This window comes from Macaca nemestrina, chromosome 6 (genome assembly GCF_043159975.1).
Source record: "Macaca nemestrina isolate mMacNem1 chromosome 6, mMacNem.hap1, whole genome shotgun sequence".
Classification (NCBI taxonomy): Eukaryota; Metazoa; Chordata; class Mammalia; order Primates; family Cercopithecidae; genus Macaca; species Macaca nemestrina.
Genome location: NC_092130.1, coordinates 22,809,147 through 22,831,783, shown reverse-complemented (window position 1 = coordinate 22,831,783; position 22,637 = coordinate 22,809,147). Strand labels below are relative to the sequence as shown.

General features: G+C 46.1%; 1 protein-coding gene and 1 pseudogene across 4 annotated transcripts in view; one reads left to right on the top strand and one right to left on the bottom strand.

Annotated features, from left to right (window-relative positions):
* LOC105482367 (ADAM metallopeptidase domain 19) overlaps positions 1-22,637 on the bottom strand; it is a 136,514-nt gene that overhangs the window by 81,753 nt on the left and 32,124 nt on the right. For 2 of the 4 annotated variants that reach the window (XM_071098155.1, XM_071098156.1), the window contains 2 exons: positions 12,675-12,760; positions 6,105-6,175 (listed from right to left, as the gene is read on the bottom strand). In XM_071098155.1, coding sequence (XP_070954256.1) covers positions 6,105-6,148 — 44 coding nt within the window. In that variant the 5' untranslated portion in view covers positions 6,149-6,175; positions 12,675-12,760. Of the gene's footprint in view, positions 1-6,104; positions 6,176-12,674; positions 12,761-17,203; positions 17,381-22,637 lie in introns of those variants that run through there. The other 2 variants (XM_011742414.2, XM_011742413.3) reach the window with 2 other exon arrangements.
* Positions 21,088-21,188, top strand: LOC112426815 (U6 spliceosomal RNA; annotated as a pseudogene).

Genomic DNA, 22,637 nt, shown 5'->3' with positions numbered 1-22,637 from the left:
TCTGCAACTCCAGGCATTTGGGAATTGCAAATGAAATCATTCTCAGTCTACAAAGCTACAATTAGAAACTACATCTCAAACAGGACTACCAGGTGTCTCGGGGACGACGTGCCTAGCACAGCACTTGGAATTTAAATCCACTCATGCATTCACTGCCTTCAGCGTCAACACAGCAGGGTTAAACCAGTTCTTGATACTTCCAAAGAACATTTGAAGAAAATTTCAGACACCACAGGCAGCTCTCATCAAATTCTGGTGTCCCCACCCATTCATCTAACTGTTTCCTCAGCACCCGTCTCCCTGGGTTATACAACCTTAGCCACAGGGAATGGGGAGTACAGCTGCAAGCAGAGTTTGGAAAAACATTTTGAATACTTTAGATCTGCCAAATACTTGGTTAAAAAAATGATATCCTTTAATTTCTTGAGCCATGTGTATTTTAAGTGCAATGTAATCCATATGTCTATGACTCATTTAAATGCAACTCAGTGAAGCATGGTTTACTAAGAGCATTGGGATACCATCTAAGCCTTTCTAAGCTGCTCTTTGATCCAGGAAATTGAATTCTGCCAACAACAAATGAAGCTCCTGACAGGAGAGGGTCAAAGAGAGCTGTCCTTTATCTTAGGTAAGATGTTAAAGTCTACTCTTGACCCGGGAGGAAGCTGGGAGGGTGGAGGTGGGGAGAGCTCCACTGCCTAAGTGGTATTCAGGGCTCTGCTTTGGGTCTGCTACTATTTCTACCAGGCCTCCTTGAAAAACAAGCGCAGGAATAGGAGATGGCAACTAATCTGCCCTGTGTGTTGCTGAAAAATTCCCTTCCTGCCTGCTAATTCTGCCCTTCTTCAATTCCACCAATGTTACGCAATCCAAATTGTATAATGGACTTGAGGAAAAACGAGAATGTTAGGGAGCTAGATTACTCCATTAGCACTGAATGACTGTTAATTTTCCAGACTGTAGTTTGATTTCCAGAACAACAAAAGCCTTCTCCTTCCCTGTGATATCACTGAAGGACTGATAAGAAGTTAGGGATAGGAAGAAAGATTAAAGAGGGAGGTAATGATGGGTATTAAAATCAGTAAACCTCTAAAGGCCAAATTCTGCCTTGACAATTGCTGTTCCCCAGGTGGTTTGGAGGTCGATATACTCACAAAAGAAAACAAACACCCATTCTTATTAACTAAACTTGAGCAAATAGGATCTCTTTAGCTAACTGGGCTGGAGCACAAATGGATGGGGTGAGACCAAAGGACGTCTCTCCCTTTCTCAAACCATCGTCATCTGGACTTGAGGAAGGACAGTCTACCCAAGAGATGAGAGTCCTAGAATGTGTTTAAGATACTAGAAGACAGAAGCATATGGCCGAAGAGCCTCTGGGCAAAGTGCCTACTAGTTGAGCTGTTCATTTGCTTTTGAAGGTGATCTTGGAATAGAGTGATCCTGCTCACTAGTAATGTGGCCCAGTGAGCATCCAGGAATCTGGCCGAGCAATTCAGTGTGCCCTCCTTTTGGGAAGAAGCCAAGAAAGGACAGGAGACAGCGCCAGGGTTCACATAGCCCTGTTCATCTCCCTGGATGCCTGTAGCTAACTAAGGAGGATTCCATTTGATTTCAGCAAACAAGTTTTTGTCAAATATGGGTTCCTGGGTTGGTGAGGTAGTCTCAGGACATGGGGAGAAGAACATGGAGAAAAAATACGGATTAATGCTCAAATCTGTTGTGCAAACAGCAGTCTGTAAGCTCTGCTCTGTAGTTTCCCTTCTTGTATTTTCTGTTGCCTGAACTGCCAGGGTCTGACCTAGAAGTTCATCCCCAACTTCAAGGTCCCGTGACTTGGGACACCTTTTTCCTTTATCCCACTGCCCACTATTTCCCAGGATGTCTCCAAAGTAGAGCAAATTTCCTGGGGCAGAGACTTCTTTTGTGTTTTTCTACTCACACGGCGTGCTTTAAAGAGGTAGTGCAGGAGGAGCCTTCCGAGCCTAGAGCCTATCTGGGGCCAAAATCTGCATTTCACAGATGAGAAAGCTGAGGCTCAGGGGAGCTGGCTGGCTCCAGTGTATGGGGAAATGTACAGATGGAGGGTGGAAACCTTCATCATCTATTAGGGCCTTTGAACGTGGCTGTTCCCTCTCCTTGGAATTGTCATCTCTCATCATCCGTCTCTGAGGTCAATGCTATGTCCACCGTGCCACACTGCCTCAATCACTAGTTTCTCCAAACAACAGCTAGGCACCAATCTTTGCAAATTATATGATTACAAGTGTATATAAATATTAAACAATGTAATATATACTTTATTAGAGCAGAGGACTGTCTTCATGACATCCAATTGAGTTCAAAAAAGGAAATGCTGGAGCAATATGTCTGGCATAATCTCATTTCTGCTCCTCCCTCCTCAACAAAAATAGCAGCTTCTGTGTGACTGTGTCTGTATGTGATTGTGTCTGTGAGGATTCATGTGCATGTTCTTGTACGCATAGAAAAGGTCCAGGGTTTGCTCACCAAACAGCAGTGGATTTTCCTTGTTGGGGGGGAGACTTTCATTCTTTTGTTTATTCGGAATTGCTACATGTTTTACAATAAGCATGATTTGCTTTGGCAATTTAAAAACAATGAACAAGAAATAATCACAGCAACCTTAAGCTTGGAATACCAACAAGGCACTCTGCTAGGTCCTTCACCTGTACCATCTCATTTCATCCCCCCTGTGGCTCTGTGACATGGGACCATAATTAAACCCCAGATGCACAAGCTGAGGCTTAAAGAGGCTACAAGGTAGTAAGTGGCGGAGCCAGGATCTGAACACAGGAATAACCGACACAAAAGGAATGCTCAGATTATCCCTAAAGGGTCACAGTTTCTCACCTGCACTCAATAGAAAAAAAGAAAGTGTGCCTCTCACGGATGTCATCCGTTTATCCTGAGTTGCTTCAAAGCAGAGAAAGGCTGCCGGCTGCCGTGCTATTGTAGGACACCTCAGTGTGTCTGCCGCCTGAGCTGAAGCTCCCTTTGCTGTGTTCCCCCTCCTCTCCTGGCCCATGCCCCATGCCTTTCCATCCTCACCATTCTTGGCAATCTCTCCATGTGTGAATTCCATTAAAGGCTTGCTCACTGCTATTTTGGGCCATGCATTAACACGTGGGCTTTGATTTGATGGGAGAAGGCCAGACACGGCAGGATGATGAAAAAGAAATTTAAAAGGTCCTCTCCCTCCCCCCAGAGTCCCAGAAGCCCTTGCTCACTGCTCCTGGGAGACCTGAGAATCCAGTGTATGGGGAAATGTACAGATGGAGAGTGGAAACCTTCATCATCTATTAGGGCCTTTGAACGTGGCTGTTCCCTCTCCTTGGAATTGTCATCTCTCAGCTGCCCACATGGCTCACTCCATCACCTCCTTCAGGTCTTGGCTCAAATATCAGTTCACCTGCAAGGCCTTCCCTGACTGCCATTCAGAAACAGCAGCTCCCGTTCCACCTCCACACTCCTCTGGCCCCACTCCCTATGTTCCTCTGTCTAGTGCACAGCACTCATCACCTGACAGACGGTGCACTCACTTGTCTGCTTACCACTTCCCACTAGAATAGAAGCTCCATAAAGGCTGAACTGTTTTATTCCCAGCTTTATCCCCAGTACCTGCACTGGTGCCTGAACTATCACAGAGGCACAGTAGATTTTAAAAAATGAATATGTTGGTCAAGGAGGTTGAGAACCAGAGGCTGAGAAATGGCTTGGCCCAGGGCCTAGTTTCCCCCAAATATCATGAGATTATAGAAACTGCAACACAGTGATTTGAAAAATTAGAAAATCATCTCCCCCACTCCAAAGCTGTTTTGAATCCGGACTCGCACGCACCATGAATGAGAAGGCTTTGGGAAATAAACACACTAGGAAGTCGTGTGCAGTTGGAGTTCCGCTCACTAACACATGTTCAAAACAAAAAGCCCAATTTGGATGAAAATAGCAGGAAGCCGTCCCCCAGGGACACCTGGTGAGGTCATATTGCTTGGCTCTGCTGCTTCCATTTTTACCAACTCTGCTGCCTTCTGCCAACTCAAGGAGGCCAGGAACCACATCCAGCCCCATGCGGCTCAATGGGAAACGAGAGCTGCTCTCGGAAAAGCAGATGCTAGAACCACAGCCACGGGTTCTCCTCTGGAGCCTGTGTGGGACAATAAAAATCCCAACAGTGGCTGGTCACTCACCATGCGCTCTGCAAGCACTTCCTGCACTTCACCTCATTTATCTTCACAATCATCCCACGAGGCTGGCCTTATTACCCTCATTTTATAGACAAGGACGCTGAAGTTCCAAAAGATTCAGCCATTTGCCCTGGGTCACATTCTGTAACTCCAGACTCACACCAAGAATACACATGATCCTAGTTTCAGCTCTTGCATTTACCTGCTGGGTGGCCTCAGACAAAGGCCTATCCCTCTCTGAATCAAAATTTCTGCATCTGTAATTTCAGAGTCTTCTAAGATCTTTCCATTCAGTGTTTTCTAAGGCATCTTCCTGCTTTAACTTCCTATGGTCTCTAGCAAATGTTTCAAAATAGGAGGGAAGAAGAGAGACTTGAGTCCTGGGACTCCTGCTTGGCCAGAGACCAACTCCTAAAGATTTTCCCACAACACCAACACTATCACTTGGGCTGACCAGAGGAAGCTGAAGGGCCACAGGCTCTACTGGGGGCAGAACAGGAGAGATTAGACACAGGCAACAACAGGGAACACTTAGACTAGGGCTAATAGGCTGGGGCCATGAGAAACAAAGGCAGGCCCCTGAAGAACAAATCCTCTAAGGGCCTTTTCTTGAAGGACCAAAGGAAGACCACGCAAGGAAAAATCCAGGGCTAATAGTTGCTGCACTGTCTGGGGATGCAGCTGGCCAGGTCTATTCCAGGGACAACAGAGAGAAGAAACACAGCCTGAACTGGCTTTACTCTCAAGAGGAGAGAAACAAAAATGACTGTGATCCCCATCTTTCTGGCTTCCCGCGGCCACCATGTCCTGGAGGCAGAGGAAGGATGTGGATGAAGCATCACCACTGCACAAGCTGCGAGTTGTATTTTAACCATACTCGGGACACCACTTATCCTCCTTTGCAAGTGCCCAAAAAGCCCAAATTTGGAATAAATTATATTCTCCCTTTCCACCCAAGCCTAAAAGTCATTCCCATCCTTTTGTATACAGGAAGGTCCTTCTTCATCCTTTTCTTGGCAGTGATGCATTTGATTACTCATTGGTTTCCAGGGGGTTGTGGAGGCTGCCAAGAGGAGACAGGCAGCTCTCCAAGCCATGCGGCCTTATCTGCGACGTCTGTGTGGCAAAACAAAAAGTGGGATGGTCGGTGGGGAAATACCAAAGGTTTTCAGAGTCCCTCGGCCAAGTAAGGAGAGCTCTTCACAGCTAAGTAGATGGGGAATGGCCAAAGAATGGGCCACAGACATAGTCATGCCTTGTGCCCATTCACCTCCTCCCTTAAATGAATCCAGATATGACTGCGTCTGATGGCCAATCAATGCACAAGTGCCTCTGAGTCAGGCTACCACCCAAGATGAATGGGGTTAGGAAGATGGAAGAGCCGGGCCCGATGAAGCCAGGAGACTGTTGACAATGCCCTATTGGCAAAATCTCAGATGCAGCTGACACAGAACACATGTAACGATCTGAGTCTGAGGCGCCAAGCCCCAGCACACCCCTGCTTTGCTCGCTCCTCTCTGCTGTTTTCCTCTAATTTCCTTCATTTCCTGCCACGCACTGGGCTGGCGCTAGTAAGGCAGCTGCCGAAGACCTCCGGTCCATCCACTCCCTTAATCTCACACATACACAGACCTCTGTGTGCCCACAGTGAACTCCAGGGACCCCTGAAATACTGCCTAAGGAAATTTTAGCAACACATTTAGCAGTCCAGCAATCTCACATCAAGTCAAGAGGCTGTGGAAAGCTTCGTGACTTTGCAAGATGCTGCCTGAAAGGAACCAAGGACTGAGAGCTTGGGGTCACTCCATTAACTGCTTCCTTCCAGAACAGCGACACCTGCGTCCGGCATTGACACAGACGTTATTTGTTTCATTTTAGACAAAGGAGGAGTCCACTTACTCATTCTTCTCCAGGTCCAGGATCAGTTCTCGCCCCTCAGCCATTACCCTGAGCTCAGCTTTGAGTGGATGCTAAAAGCAACAACAAAATAATGTCAGTTCCTAAAACCCGGCACCCAGGCTCCCAGAGTCAGGCACAGCCTCTAGCACAGTGCTCAGACATTGATCCACAGGAAGTGAACGAGCAAAGGTCAATTGCATTTCCAGCCTACATGTAAAACGACCTCAATCCCAGAATGACCCAAATCCTTCCCCCATCTGCTTTCTCCTGAAAGGCATAGGGAAGAAACTCCAGGCTGCAATGTGGTGTAAGTGTATGTATGTGGTGCAGTGAAGGGAAACACTGGAAAACACAATCTCTAGCAGTAAATGTCCTGCAGAGTCAGATCTGGATTCAAGCGCTGGCTCTGACACCGGCAGCTGTGTGAAGTCAGACATGTTGCTTAGCCTCCCCACATCTCAGTTTCTTCATGTATGATACAGAGATAGTAATAGTCAATTTGATGGGGATCTTGTAAGGACTGAGTGAGATAATGAGCATAAATAATGTATCACAGTGCCCGGCACACGGCAAGCCATGATACATGTTGCCTATTATCTTGTAAAATACTAGGGAATCCTCTTCGTAGTGGGTGTTCTTATTTTATTTTGACTCTTAGTTTGGAAAACCCCAATCATCTCAGAGGAAGCAACTAAGAGATCCTCAAATTAAGGTTTTATAGGCCAAAAAGTAGATACATTTTACACATAAGCAGTTTGGTGGTGACTACAGGTGCTACACACCCAGAACGGATCACTTAACATATACCAGTGGTTGATAAGCACAAAAACTATGTTCAACATCACTAATAAACCACCTCTCTCCACCTCCAGAAAAAAAAAATTAATAATAAGGTACCTTGAAAAACATCAAAGTGCCAGAGGTTATCTAAAACTCTAAATCACAATGCACAATGCCCACTGTAAAGTGGGCACTTGCAATCCCTACCACTGAGAATTTAAACCGACGGCAACTCTCTGAAAGATAACATGATAGTATGCACCGAGAGTTTAAAAATGTTTAGACTCGGCCGGGCACAGTGGTACACGCCCGTAATCCCAGCACTTTGGGAGGCTGAGGCAGGCAGAGCAGGAGTTTGAGACCAGCCTGGCCAACATGGTGAAACCCTGTCTCTACCAAAAATACAAAAATTAGCCAGGCATGGGGTGGGCACCTGTGATCCCAGCTACTCAGGAGGCTGAGGCAATTGCTTGAACCTGGGAGGCGAAGGTTGCCGTGAGCTGAAATCGCGCCACTGCACTCCAGCCTAGGTGACAGAGCGAGACACTGTCTCAAAAAAAAAAAAAAAAAAAAAAGTTTAGACTCAGGAATGTGAGGCTGTTTGAAAGGAATAAAAGGAGGCACAAGCAAAGGTTTGTATAGAAGGATATTTATTACTTATAATAATGAATAATGGGCTGGGCGCAGTGGCTCACGCCTGTAATCCCAGCACTTTGGGAGGCCGAGACGAGTGGATCACTTGAGGTCAAGAGTTCAAGACCAGCCTGATCAACATGGTGAAACCCCATCTCTACTAAAAATACAAAAATTAGCTGGGCATGGTGGTGCACACCTATAGTTCTAGCTGTTCAGGAGGCTGAGGCAGGAGAATCCCTTGAACCTGGGAAGCGGAGGTTGCAGTGGGCCCAGATCATGCCACTGCACACTCCAGCCTGGGTGACAGAGCAAGACTCTGTCTCAAAATTAAATAAATAAATAAAATAAAAGTAATGAATAATGAAATGTAACCTAACTGTCCTAAATATAACCTGTTAGAGAATGGTTAAATAAATGATGATCCATTCATATGACAGAACACTGAATGATCATTAAAAGCAGCAACTTTAAGTAGTTGTTAAATTATTGACAAAATGTACACTATAATCGCTAGTCATAAAACCTCAAAATAAAACACTGAATGTTTTATTTAAATACACTTTGCAAAGGGAAAACTGTAAAGAGAAGTAAGCCTAAAGGTTACCATACTTACTCTAGGCAACAGGATCATGAGTTAATTTTGTTTTCTTCTGCACATCTTTCCACATTTTTATAGTTGCTTTCAGAGTTTAAGAAAATAACTTTTATTAATCTCTTTTTACCTTATTATTGTGGAAAATTTCAAAGAAATTTAAAAACCAAGTCATAATAAACCTCCATGCTTCAACAATTCAACTTAAGGCTACTGAACTGTTTTTGAAGAAATAAATTATTTATTTAAAAAAAGATATTTATATATTTAAAACAGAACAGATTCTTTGGAGTGTTTTAAACATAAGCTCTCTATTTTGGGACTAAGGAACTGACAACTTTTTTTTGAGACAGGGTCTTGCTTTGTTGTGCAGGCTGGAGTGCAGTTGCACAATCACGGCTCACTGCAGCCTCACCCTCCCAGGCTCAAGCATGCTGAGTAGCTGGGACCACAGGTGCATGCCACCACACTGGGCTAATATTTTTAAATTTTTTGTAGATCCTGGGGTATTATCATGTTTCCAAGGGAGATCTTGAACTCCTGGGCTCAGGTGATCCTCCCAACTCAGGCTTCCAAAGTGTTGGTATTACAAGCGTGAGCCACCTCACCCAGTAGATAAATTCTTGAAGTCCCTTTCAATCCACAAAAGTCATTGCTAGAGTAGAGCTTCTAGCCCTTATAAGGTTGACCTGAAAGCTTAGTTCTTGCATGTCTGAGGAAGTAGGTCACCCGTTCTGCCACCTCTGGTTAGAGGCCTACCTCTTCTAAGCACATTCCCCTTCCTCGCTGCAAACCCCACTCTGCATTAGGATTTGGGCATTTCTGAGACTCTGAGGTCACCAAGGGCTCTAATGAGATCTGAACGTTCCGATCAGGGACTCTTGGTCAACCCTGACCATTGCCTAATTAATCGTATTACTTCATCTCAAGAAGGAACATTTCAAACCCACCGGAGTAGGAAGCTGGGGAGATGTTTGACCAATAACTTTCACTAAGAGATTCACTTCTCTGTTTGTCATGCCCTGATTCAGCTCTGCCAACACCTACTCTGGTTGCGGATCCTTTGCCACTTTATGGATTTTTTGAACCAGTGACCCGCGCAATCACACTGAGCATCAGGGACCCAGCTCCAAGAAGGCATTTAAGAAAGACCACACAGACCGGGCACGGTGGCTCACGCCTGTAATCCCAACACTTTGGGGGGCCGAGGCGGACGGATCACCAGAGGTTGAGAGTTCGAGACCAGCCTGACCAACATGGAGAAACCCTGTCTCTACTAAAAATACAAAATTAGCCAGGCATGGTGGCGGGTGCCTATAATCCCAGCTACTTGGGAGGCTGAGGCATGAGAATCGCTTGAACCCAGGAGGCGGAGGTTGCCAAGAGCCGAGATCACACCATTGCACTCCAGCCTGGGCAACAAGAGCGAAACTCCGTCTAAACAAAACAAAACAAAACAAAACAAAACAAAACAAAAAAAGAAAGAAAGGCCACATAGCAACAGAGCTACAGCGATTCCCTCATCCAAGAGGTAGGTAACCATGTATGTCACTGCCCCCACAGAAAATGAATACTGCCCCAAATCAACGCACTATCACCCCTCCCGCAAAGAGACACAAGCTGCAGCAGGAGTAGTAATCTTTTTTTTTTTTTTTTTTTAAATTGAGACAGAGTCTTGCTCTGTCACCCAGGCTAGAGTGCAGTGGCCCAATCTTGGCTCACTGCAAACTCCACCTCCCAGGTTCAAGCCATTCTCGTGCTCAGCCTTCCAAGTAGCTGGGATTACAGGTGCGCACCACCGTGCCTGGCTAATTTTTGTAATTTTAGTAGACGGGCTTTCTCTGTGTTGGCCAGGCTGGTCTCGAACTCCTGACCTCAGGTGATCTACCCATCTCGGCCTCCCAAAGTGCTGGGATTACAGGGCATGAGCCACCTCACCCCACCAGGAGTAGTAATCTTTATTTTTATATGGGTGATCCAAAAATAATTCTCTCAATTCTGGAAGGTGCTCAGGCACCGATATTTAAAAAAGGATGCTCCCTTTTTCTATGAGGCATTTCAAGCAAAACAACGAAACTGCATTTTAAGGATCTATGAAGCTTTTCTGTCCAGTTCTACTGATAAGCTTTTCTGATGAAACTCCACCCTGTATTAAGAAGAGGCACCATCAGCTCTCCTCTCCCAGAAAGTACAGGGAGGGGAGCTGACCCACCATTTATCCCTCTCCTAGGGATGGTTTAAAAATTCTCTCTCCTTCAGTCTAGATTAAATAGATCTTCAGCTCCACAGGGTATCGGAAATCTGTCCTATATTTGCATTCCCCTTAAGATCTAGTATAATATTTAGTATACAGTATAAGTATTCAGTCAATGTTTAATGAATGTGAGCTTTAAGTCAGTGGTGAGAAAAAGTGAAGAAAAAAATGTTCAGTGAGTGAATTAATTACATAAATGAGAATGAGAGGCCCAAGTGAAATCCAGCCTCTAGTCTCTCTCTCTTTGACATTCATTCATTTGTTCATTCAACAAATATTTATGGTGCCAGGCACTATGCTGACTATTCCTATAGAATATAATGACCCATATGCTGGGCAGACAATGGTTGGGAACAAAGACAGGATCTGGTCCTCTGCTTTGTTCTCAGGCCCTTCCTGAGGATGCCCAGCATCCACATCTGGAGAGAACAAAGAAGCCTCTATAAAAAGTAGCAGGTCCATTCCTCAGGCAGTATGAATAGGTTGCAATACCCAAGATCTTAATTGTGAAAAGCAATTTGCTCTAGGACGACCATCCATTAATTTGTCAAGACTTTTCCTGAAGCTATTTTCAGCATCTCCTACTTTTTGATGAAATGAATTCCATGTGTTCACTGCCTTTAGGACAAAATGTTACTTGTTTTTATTTGTCCTGATTTTTTTTTTTTTTTTGAGATAGGATCTTGCATTGTCACTCAGACTGGAGGACAGTGATGCGACCATATCTTACTATAACCTCAAACTCCTGGGCTCAGGCGATCGTCCCACCTCAGCCTCCAGAGTAGCTGGGACTACAACACACACCGCTAGGACTAGCTAATTTTCTTTCTTTCTTTCTTTCTTTCTTTTTTTTTTTTTAAATAGAGATAGGATCTCAGTATGTTGCCCCAGGCTGGTCTTAAATTTCTGGCCTCAAATGATCCTCCTGCCTCAGCCTCCCAAAGTGCTGGGATTACAGGCTTGAGCCACCGCACTTGGCCTGTCCTAAAATTTACACTGTTAGATTCCCTTGGTAAATCCAAGTTGGAGCCTTTTTGGACATGTCTGTATTATCCTGGCCAGAGCTTCAAGGATCCTGGACGTTGCTCCTTTCCATTTATCTTTCCAGATTCAACAGCCACAATGTCTGAAGCCTTTCCTGACACATCTCTTTCCTGCTGTAATCTTGCTCCAATATGTTGCCCAATAAATCACAAATCGTTTTAACCCAAAGAGATCTTAGAAAACAACCCCTCTCCCCAGCTTTCTTTTCTCCTGATTCTTTCTAAGCACTGCTTTATAAATGAGGAAAATCCACCACTTCAGCAAGTGGCAGGTCACATAGCTGGTTACTGGCACACAACAACCACATCTTCCTTTCCTGCTCTTTCATGTCTCACTTGGGCTGCAATAACCAAAATCACAGTGGGGCACAGTAGCTGACGCCTGTAATCCCAACACTTTGGGAGGCCGAAGTGGACGGATCACTTGAGGTCAGGAGTTCGAGACCACCCTGGACAACATGGTGAAACCCCGTCTCTACTAAAAAATACAAAAATGTGCCTGGCTTCGCAGCGCACACATGTAATCTCAGCTACTCCGGAGGCTGAGGCATGAGAATCACGTGAACCTGCCAGGCAGAGGTTACAGTGAGCCGAGATCATGCCACTGCACTCTAGCCTGTGCGGCAGAGTGAGACTCTGTCAAAACAAACAAACAAACAAAATAAAAACACACACAAAAACAAAAAACAGAACCACAAAGAATATTCTAGATGCACAGGTCCTCTCTGCAAGAACAGGACAGTGTGTTTTGTTTTGTTCCCAATCTCTTTGATAAAGCCTATGCATTTCCCTGGTGTTCTGGCCAGGGGAGCCTACTGGATTGTAAGATACATTCCCCAGTACTAGGTCTCTACCCTGCCTCTTATTAAAATAGTTTATATTATTATCCTTTTTCTCTCCAAGTACATTATTCCTTCAAGAAAATGAAGTATGTATTATGCAGAGCAAAAATAACAATGACAATATTTAATGAATTCCAATCAAGACTAAGTGACTTCTGTGACACCAACACATTTGCACTTAGCTTGTGTCAGCATTAATGTGAATTTTCATTTCCTCAACTAATAGCATTTGGAAGTGTTCTAGAAGTTTGTCACACAAAGAAGGAAAGTCCAGTCTGTGATATCCAAAATGGGCACCCAGAGGATAGAATGGGCCGGAAACAGAACTAATAGTGATGACTGGGATTCTAAGAAAGTTGAGTAGGTAGCCCAAACCTCAGTTGTCAACTCCTGCCAATGTAAATGAGGTCTTTTGAGTCTTACCTTTTCTCTCACGGGGCTTTCTGGAGTCTTCCACTGAGGTATGATTAGTTCATGCTGCAGCTTGGGGCTGCCTTCCCCACTTCCTCCTGCCAAGACAAGATGCAAAACCATTGGAATCCCAGACCTCTATACCCCAGTTAAGCCACACATGCACTGTCTGTGAGCTGCCCCTGCACTGGGTCATTAGAAGACTTGCTGGATTTCAGGCTCTTGGCACTTCCTAGGAACTAGGCACTCTAGGGGTCGGTGATACTGTAGTAAATAGGACACATGAGGTCTCTGTACTTGTAAAGTCTACCTTCTAGAGGTGGGAGACAGACAATGAACAAGTGTTCTCAGATGGTGCTAAGTACCCTGAAGAAAATAAGTTGGGGTCATGGCATAAAGAGACATCTAGCAGGGGGTGCCTATTTGAAACAGGATGATCAACTTAGATGGCATTTGAGTCCTGAGGGGCCAGAAGGCAGCCATGCAAAAACTTGGGGGAAGAGTGCCCCAGGTAGAGGAAATAGCAAGTGCAATGGCCCTGCCTGAGCAGAAGTGAACTTGGCCTGTTGAAGGAACAAGCATAAGGTAGGGGGTAGCTAGTAAATGAAAGAGGAAGTTGGTATGAGATATGGTCAGCAAGGCAGCCCTGGGTCTGATAATGCAGAGACCATGGGGAGTGTCTGGATTTTCTTATAAATAGACTTGGAAGGCACTGGGTGTTTTAAATACAGAGCAATATGATCTGTGTTAAGTTTAAAAAAGATCACTCTGCCTGCATGGTGGAGAATGGGGGTGGGGTGAGGCAGAGCGGCGAGAGTGAGAGCAGAAGCAGGAAGGCCAGGCTAGAGATATGCTGGAGCCCTGGTGAGAGATGATGGTGGCTCAGATTAGAATGACATCAGTGGAGAAGAATGAAGCGGTGGGATTCTAGGCATATTCTGGAGGTCAAGCCCATGAATATTGCTCCCGTGGAGCTTTAGTTTTCTTGCCTGTAAATTGAAGACAATGATCCTACCTGCCCATCTCACAGCTTTATGGTGGAAAGTCAATATCCAATGTCAACCTCCTACTTGGCAGAGCATCGTTACATTAATTGGAGCTTCCTAATGGCAAGTTCGCATTTGTATTCCACTTTCTACTTCCCAAATCTCTCTCCCAAACCAGTTCTCCTTCATGCTTAGGGCAACCCTGGGAAGTAGGAAGTAGGAGTCCTGTTTTGCAAGAAAGAGAATGTAAACTACAGGAGAGGTTTGTTCAGGGCGCTGCAGAACTCAAATACTGGCTGCAGACCATCTTAATAAAATGTTAATTTCCCAACACCTAAACAGACTGGTCTCCGTAGTGCTCCTGGGAATGAGGCTGAGGACTCCAAAATCTATTCTGTCTAAACTAACTATATCAATCATACAGAATATGAGTGATAAAAAGACAGCCATAGTTGTTCTGTTAGAGTGGTGATTGTGAGTAATTATTAACATTCCCTTCAGAATACCAATATAATGCACTTGCAGTCAACATAGATTTTAAAAATAATCTCATTGGACCAATGCCAATTCATCAGACAGGCAAATATTAGAAACAATGCATTCATATATTTATCAAATATTTTCTGAGTACTTAACTATGTGCCAAGTACCATGCTATGAAGAGGTGCTTAATATTCATGGAGGAACAAGATAAGCATACAGCAGGAATGGCAGGAATGGTGGCTCACACCTGTAATCTCAGCACTTTGGAGGTCCGAGGTGGGTGGATCACCTGAGGTCAGGAGTTTGAGACTAGCCTGGCCAACAAGGTGAAACCCTGTGTCTACTAAAAATATGAAAATTAGCTGGGTGTGATGGTGCATGCCTGTAATCCCAGCTACTCAGGAGGCTGAGGCACGAGAATCCCTTGAATCTGGGAGGCCAAGATTGCGCCATTGCACTCCAGACTGAGCGACGGAGAGAGACTCCATCTCAGAGAAAAAAATAAAAAAAGACAAGCATCGCCCTTGCCCTGGTGGCTCTGATAAGCCTAGATTATTTTAAACGAAAAGGAATTCTATAATATTTAATGGAACATTTAATTGAATTAAATGATATCTATGATTGTAAAAAAATAGTGAAAGCAATCTACAAAAGAGGAACACAGTACATGTCAAGAAAAGGTCTCCAAAACTTGGAAATAAGGCAAAGAGCAAGCCAGATGTCTTCTCAATGTCATATCGGAGCATTGTTTAACAGACCCATCCATGGATCATTGCATTATCTAGGGGAATGTACCATTGACTTTTTATTTACCAGTGATTAAAGGCTATACTCTGTGAAGTTATATAATCTCTATATATCTATAGATTTCTGTCTGACAGAGATGTAAGTGATTTCAGCATAGTAGAAAGATAACCTGGCCAGGCACAATGGCTCACACCTGTAATCCTAGCACTTTAGGAGGCCTAGGCACCCGGTGGATCACCTGAGGTCAGGAATTCCAGACTAGCCTGGCCAACATGGTGAAACCTCATTTCTACTAAAAATACAAAAACTAGCCGGGTGTGGTGGCACATGCCTGTAAGCCCAGCTACTCAGGAGGCTGAGGCTGAGGCAGGAGAATCACTTGAACCCAGGAGGCAGAGATTGCAGAGAGCCCAGATCCTGCCACTGCACGCCAGCCTGGGCAACAGATAGAGACGAAAAGAAAAGAAAAGAAAAGAAGAAACGAAAGAGGGAAATTAAAAAAGAAAGGAAACCAAGAATTATGGTTTTGCTTCATGGGGCATCCACCATTTCTGCATCTGTCCTGGGTCACAGGATTTCAACATTCTTTCTCCAATGCTTGTATCACCCCTTTCTAATGCTCCCTGAATCAGCTTTACTGTCCTGTTTGCTACCTCATTAATGAGTTGAATCAATCTTGGCCGCATTTGTATGAGTCGTGTTTTTAACTTTTGAAAACTTTGTATAGAGTCATTAAAATCATGTTTTCCAGAGAATTTAATGATGTGGAAAATGCTCATGGTGTGAAGTGAAAAATGCAAGACAGGAAACTGTACTTATGGTATGGTTCCAATTTTATCAATATATATCCATAAGAACACACAAAGAATGGGGAGGGGAAAAAATATCAATAGCAACTGTGGATTTGGGGGTTGCAGATCATTTTATTTCTTTTACACTTTTCATTATTTCCCAGATACTCTACAGCAAGTGGTCTCCAAGGACTCAGAACTCAGAGAAGGCGCCTGTGCTAGGAGCAGTAACTTGCTTCCCTTGTCTTTCTTCATGCTTTTCTCCTGAACTAAGCACTGACACAGGCCTGGTGCTACCCTCGAACCTCCTGTGCCTCAGTTTCCCCTTCGGTACAATAGCTCAAAGGGCGGTTCCTTTGAGTTCTTTGGGAGGACCGCCCGACCTTGGCCCCTGGAAGTTCCAAACTGTCGGAACAGCTCTCAGCCTCTGGGTTTGAGGCCTCTCGGGGGTCCAGCCAGCCCACCCCCGCCCCGCCGGTGCTCGCTTTATTTGAAAACGCTGACTCTTGGTCCCCCAGGCAGCAGTCTGGAGTCAGCCCAGCCCGTCTGCAGCGGTGGAGCCAGGGCTAAGCCTTCTCCGGTCATAATGACAGAACGCGGGCACAGCCCCCCGGGACCATTCCTTCCGCGAAATCTGCGCAGAGCCCCCGAGGGATGGGGCCGGGGAGGGGGTTGGTGTCTGGGAAACTAGTCGTGAGAAACACGGACATCACCGGGCATCTAAGCTGGAAACATCCAGTCCGACCCCTTCGCTTCACAGAAGGGGAAATTGAGGACCAAAGAAGACGGCCGTCGGGTTGGCGTGGAAAGAGAGCCCTGGTTTACAGTGCCACCGCGGACCTCAACCCGTAGCGTGGCCATGGGCAAGTCCTTTCCCTTTTGTGGGCCTCAGTTTCCCCATCTGTGAAATGGGTGCGTTTGACTTGGCCTTCGGTAGGGCTCCTGCCTGCTCAGGGATCCGAAGTGTACGGCTGGAGATACCCAGCGAGCCATCCCCCAGCCAAAGCCACCACAGTCTCCCGCGGGCATTTTATGTCCTACCCCACCAGTGTGGCAGGCACCGAGCCTGGTCCCAGGAAGCCGCTCCCAGGCCACATGGGCAGGGCGCTCGGGATGCTCTGCGCTGGCGAGTGCAGCGGGCGGTAGAGAGAAAGACAGAGAGAGAGGCGGAGCGGACACGAGGGACCGTGAGAAAACGGAGGAGGATAAGCCGCGAGAACGGCGGAAAGAGAAGCCAAAAGCAGAAAAACAGAGGAAGGAGAAGGCGAGAGGGGAAGGCAAGCCCCTGAACCGACCCGCTGTTTTCTGGCTGTGCCAGGTTTCCCCGACCTCCGCCACCACCCAGGGCGCACAACGTGGGAACAAAGCCCGGGCTCCCAGGCTGGAGGCGGCGGGGGCACAGGCCCCGCAGAGTTGCGGGAGGCGCAGGGGTCGCGGTCCCAGCGCTCCGGACCCGCAGGGCGACTCCCAGGTCTCCGGGCCACCCAGATCTCCGGGCCACCCAGCCTCCATCTCCCAGCGCCTGGCCACTTACTTGTCCATCCAGGCTCCCGCGCCGCCCGCGGCCGGAGGAGCTGCAGGGCGAGCGCCAGCAAGCAGAGCCGGGCGGCGCCTGCGCCCCCTGGCATGGTGGCGGCGGCCCTCAGCGCTCGGCGCTCACACGCCCTCAGCCATGCCTGCCTCCGGCCCGGCGGCGGTGGAGGCGCGTCTGGAACCCCCCGGCTCGCCCCGCGCCTCCCCACCCGGCTCCCAGCCCTCAGCCGAGACGCTCCGCCCCCAGCCCCGCGGGGCTCCGCCAGGGGATGGAGGAGGGGAGGCTCCCGCCCGGAGCGGGCTGGAGGGAGCGGCCGGGGAGGAGCTGGCGAGACTCGGGGGAGCAGGGCTGGCTCAGGTGAGGGAGACCGCGGGGAAGGGAGAATCCGAGCCCCCAAGGAGGAGGGATTCGTGGTGGACTCGGCCCGTAGAGGGTCGGGGACTCGGGCTTCTAGGAGTTAAACTGGACCCCTCTCCGCACAGCGGTCCGTTTACTGTCCCGCACTGTGCCAGACGCCTTGGGTGACACTCAGAGGAGACTCACCCAGTGCCGTGCCCCAGAGGCCGCCACTCTCGTAGGCAGGCTCAGAAAGAGTTAACCCAACCACCAGGCACAAAGAACTAAGCGCTCTATGGACTTTTTTTTTTTTTTTTTTTTTTTTTTTTTTCAGGACGTAAATCCAGGAGCCATTCCTTCTGTCTGGGAGGAGGGAGTGGTGAAGACCAGAGGAATCCCAGAGGAGAAGACATCTGAGATCGGGAGGAGAAATGGAACATCAGGCGGAGGAAACAGCCCAGACAATCGCACTGGGACGTGAAAACCCTTGGGCTGCATTGGGGGAGAAAACCAGAATTGGGGATAGTTAGGGTTTTGGAGGGAAACGCAGGGAGATGAAACCAAAAATAATAATAATTACTGTTACTTATTGAGGACTTGCTATGTACTAGAATAAGAAAATCATGATAGCTAAGACTGATAAAACGCTGTGTCAAACACTGTCTTCAGCACTTTACACATATTCACTTATTTAATCGAAGAAAATAACTTTTATTATCCAGGGACTCTGCAGACATTATCTCTTTTCATTAGCCCAATAATCCCATGGGGTGGGTACTAGTACTATCCCTGTTTTAGAAATGAGGAAATCAAACCTGAGAGGCTAAACCACTTGTCCAAGGTTACACAGCTAATGCCAGCGCCTGGATTCAAACCCACATCCGTCTAACTCCAGAGCCTGATGCAACACACCTTATTTTCCAGGTGGGGAAACTGATAATGAGAGAGAAATGACTTGCCTAAGATCCCTTAGCAAGTTTTAGCAAAGCCTCATTCTAGAAACCCAGTCTCAAACCTCACCCTTTTTCTGAGCCTCTTTAGTCAAACCCAGGTTGACTAGAGAAGTGCTGTGTGTCAGAGAGGGCGAGGCACTCCTGAAGATGATGGATAGGCAGGTCTATCAAACCCTACTCATGGGCACCCATGAGGGAAATAAAAGATGTGGTTCTGGCCATTAATGTCGTTTGGGACTCCGTTAGTCTCCTCCAGCTGCTGTAAAATTTGTATCTTTCTGTGAACCCAAAATATGTGAGATAGGTCTCAGTCAATTTAGAAGGTTAATTTTGCCAGGGTTAAGAACATGCTGGTGACACAGCCTCAGGACGTCCCAACACGTGCCCAGGGTGGTCGGGGTACAGCTTCCTTTTATATATTTTGGGGAGACATGAGACATCAATCAATATGTGTAGGATGTACATTGCTTCCGGGTCCGGTAAGGTGAGAAAACTCCAAGCTACAGAAGGGGTGGTGCTTCCAGGTTATAAGTAGATAAGAAACAGAAGAGGTTACGTTCTTTTGAGTCCTTGATCAACCTTCCGCTGAATACACAATTTAGTCTAGCTCAGTGAATCTGCATTTTTACATAAACAATAGGGCAGAAGAAGCAATCAGATATGCATTTGTTTCCCGCGAGCCTCAGAGGGATGACTTTAAGTTCTGTCTGTCCTTTGTCCACAAGGAATTTCCTTGTGTGAAAATTGTGAGGAAGGTATAGAGCTGTTTACCTTTGTAGCTATCTTATTTAAGAATAAAATGGTGTCCTGGCGCTGTGGCTTATGCCTCTAATCCCAGCACTTTGGGAGGCCAAGGCGGACAGATCACCTGAGGTCAGGAATTAGAGACCAGTCTGACCAATGTGGCAAAACCCTGTCTCTACTAAAAATACAAAAAAATTAGCGGGGCGTGGTGGCGCACCTGTAATCCCAGCTACTCAGGAGGCTGAGGCAGGAGATCGCTTAAACCTCGGGGAAGTGGAGGTTGCAGTGAGCCAAGATCATGCCACTGCACTCCAGCCTGGGCAACAGAGTGAGACTCCATTTCAAAAAAAAAAAAAGAAAGAAAGAAAAGAATAAAATGGGAAGCAGGTTTGCCTGACATTGTTCCCAGCTTAACTTTTCCCTTGGCTTAGTGATTTGGGGGTCCTAAGATTTATTTTCCTTTTACACTTCTCACATGCAGAATACATTCACCCCATCCCAGCAGCCCAAACATCTTCACTCATTCCAGCGTTAATTCTAAGTCTGAAGTGTCTAAATTTCATCTGTATTAGATATGGGTGAGACTTGAAGTTTGAGTCATCCTGAGGCAAAATTCCTCTCAGCTTCCAAATACAATGTGGTGGGACAGGCATAGGATAGACGTGCTGATTCCAAAAGAGAGATGCTGAAAAGAACAAGGTGACAGGTCCCCAAAAGTGCAAAATCTAGCAAGGCAAATTCCATCAGATCTTAAAGTTCTTCAACAATCCTCTTTGGCTGGATGTTCTGCCCTGTAGGCCCACCGGGTCAGCAGTGTCACCCCCACAGCACTAGGCAGTGGCCAGCACCATAACTCTTTGCCACAGTCCCCTACCCCAAGGCACTGGGCAGGGGCAGCCTGGCCTGCTTAAGAGAAGGAGACTCCACCCTTTCACTCCCTGCCTCCCCAGCAGCCCGCTGTGGTGGGAGTGGCAACCCTGATGATCTGTGAATCATTTTTCTTAAAGAATGAAGCAAGCAGTATTATCCTGTCCTATAGAACAAAATTCTAAAAGCCTTCCTTTGTTTCATCCTGTCTTTACTCCTTTTGGTCTAAACTGGCAATGTCTTTGCTGGTAAAACCCATCTCTATTTCTAGCTTCTAATGAGATGGCTGATTAGCTCCGTGGGTTATTGTCCATCCACACCCTTAGTGTTCTCTCCAGAAAATCCTTTTTCATGTTTTACAAGATGAATAGGCCGATAATTTTCCAAATCTTCAAGTTCTGTTTCCTTTTTGCTTAGCAATTCCTTCCATTTATCTCCGTCCACTCACATTTTACGTAAGTACCAAGGAGAAGCCAGGCCTCATCTTCAACACTTTGGAAATCTCTGCAGCTAAATATTTAAGTTCATCACTTGCAATTTCTACTTTCCACAAAACACTAGAACACAATTGGTGGTGGAGAAAACACAAACTCAAAGTGCTTTTTCCTTTTCTCTCACTCAACACAACAACAATCAACAGAGAAGACTTCTGTGATCAAAGACGTGGGGGCTTTCCCCACACACCAAGCAGCAATCAATTCAGACACTACCCACCTACAGATCGCATCAGATCCCACAGGTTGAGGGCTCAGTTTCCAAGATTGGGCCCCCTTCAGACACCAGTCACAAGTCTGGGCTTCCAGAACTTCTGACCGACTGACTTCCAATTGGGGTTCCCAGGACACCTCTTTGGGTTTAATTAATTTACTGGAGCAGCTCACAGAACTCAGGGAAGCACTTGTTTACATAAACCCAGCAAGGCCTGTGTCTTCAGATTCTCCTTGACCTCTCTGTGCAACATTCCTTCCTCAAGAGTATAGGGCAGCTTGCTTCAGCACTACGTCTATTAAATTGGAAAGATATAGAGATTAGCCTGGCTCCTGTGCAAGGATAACATGAAAATTCATGATGCATTCTATATATTAAAAGTAAAATATAAAGAGTATAGGGCAGGCTCCTCTCTGCAGTGAGAGTCTATGACCCACAATTAGATTGTAGTCCTGGTGTAGGCAGGTGAAGGAAGGGCAGAAAAAAGTCAGATTCTGTTTCCTGACACCTGTTTCTGAGACCTAAAGTGCCCCAATATCACAACCAAAGACTATAACAAGGGCTATGGGAGTTATGAGCCAGGAAACATGGATGAAAACCAATATACATATATATCATAATATCACAGCAATTCAGCTGAACCCTTTGCCATGTTATAAGTAGTACTGGGGTTCAGAAACCAATATCCCAAGATATGGCACTTTGACACATTAAACTAAAGAAGGCTTCACGTCTCTTTGACCTTTCCCCACACTCTCCTGTCTCTCAATCCTTTGTCTCTCCCAAAGCACAGGATGAAGTTGTTCTCTGAAGTTCCCTTATCTGCCTAAAGTCTGGACCTGCCAAAGAAGACAACAACTGTCTCGGGTGCCTTCCCTGTGTTTTCATTAAGCTGCATTCATATCGCAGGAAGACTGGAGTCTGTCAACACACCTGAACAGACCTTTGTCACAAACCATTGTCAGGTCTGTGGGCCAAAAGACTCTGTCCTAGGCCATTGTATGTTCTTCAGGCCCACCGAATTCCCCTAAAAATCATGTACTATCCCCCTAAAATCATCCACACTTCCCTATCTCCCTTTCCCCTAAGAAGTAGGGTGTATAAACATCCGTACCCCAATGGGATATTGGACAGTCACTCTGTGATTCTCTCCCATGCATGCTAATAAATGTGTATGCATTGTCTCCAGTTAATCTGCCTTTTGTGAGTTGATTTTTTGCTGAAACTTCAGAGGGCAAAGGGGAAGTTTTCTCTTAGCCCCTACACAAGAATCACCTTTCCTCCAGTTTCCAATAACATGTTCCTCATTTCCATCATAGACCTCACCAGAATAGCTCTTAATATTCACGTTTCTACTAATATTCTGTTCCTGATGATATATGCGTTCTCCAAGATGACAGAAGCTTTCTCTACAGGTCTCCTCCTGTCTCCCTGAGCCCTGGTCAGAATCACCTTTAACATCTACACTTCTTTTTCTTTTTTTATTTTTATTTTTAATTATACTTTAAGTTCTAGGGTGTATGTGCACAATGTGCAGGTTTGTTACATATGTATACATGTGCCATGTTGGTGTGCTGCACCCATTACCTCGTCATTTACATTAGGTATATCTCCTAATGCTATCCCTCCCCACTACCCTCTCTCCACAATAGGCCCTGGTGTGTGATGTTCCCCTTCCTGTGTCCAAGAGATCTCACTGTTCAATTCCCACCTATGAGTGAGAGCATGCGGTATTTGGTTTTCTGTTCTTGTGATAGTTTGCTGAGAATGATGGTTTCCAGCTGCATCCATATCCCTACAAAGGACACGCACTCATCCTTTTTTAT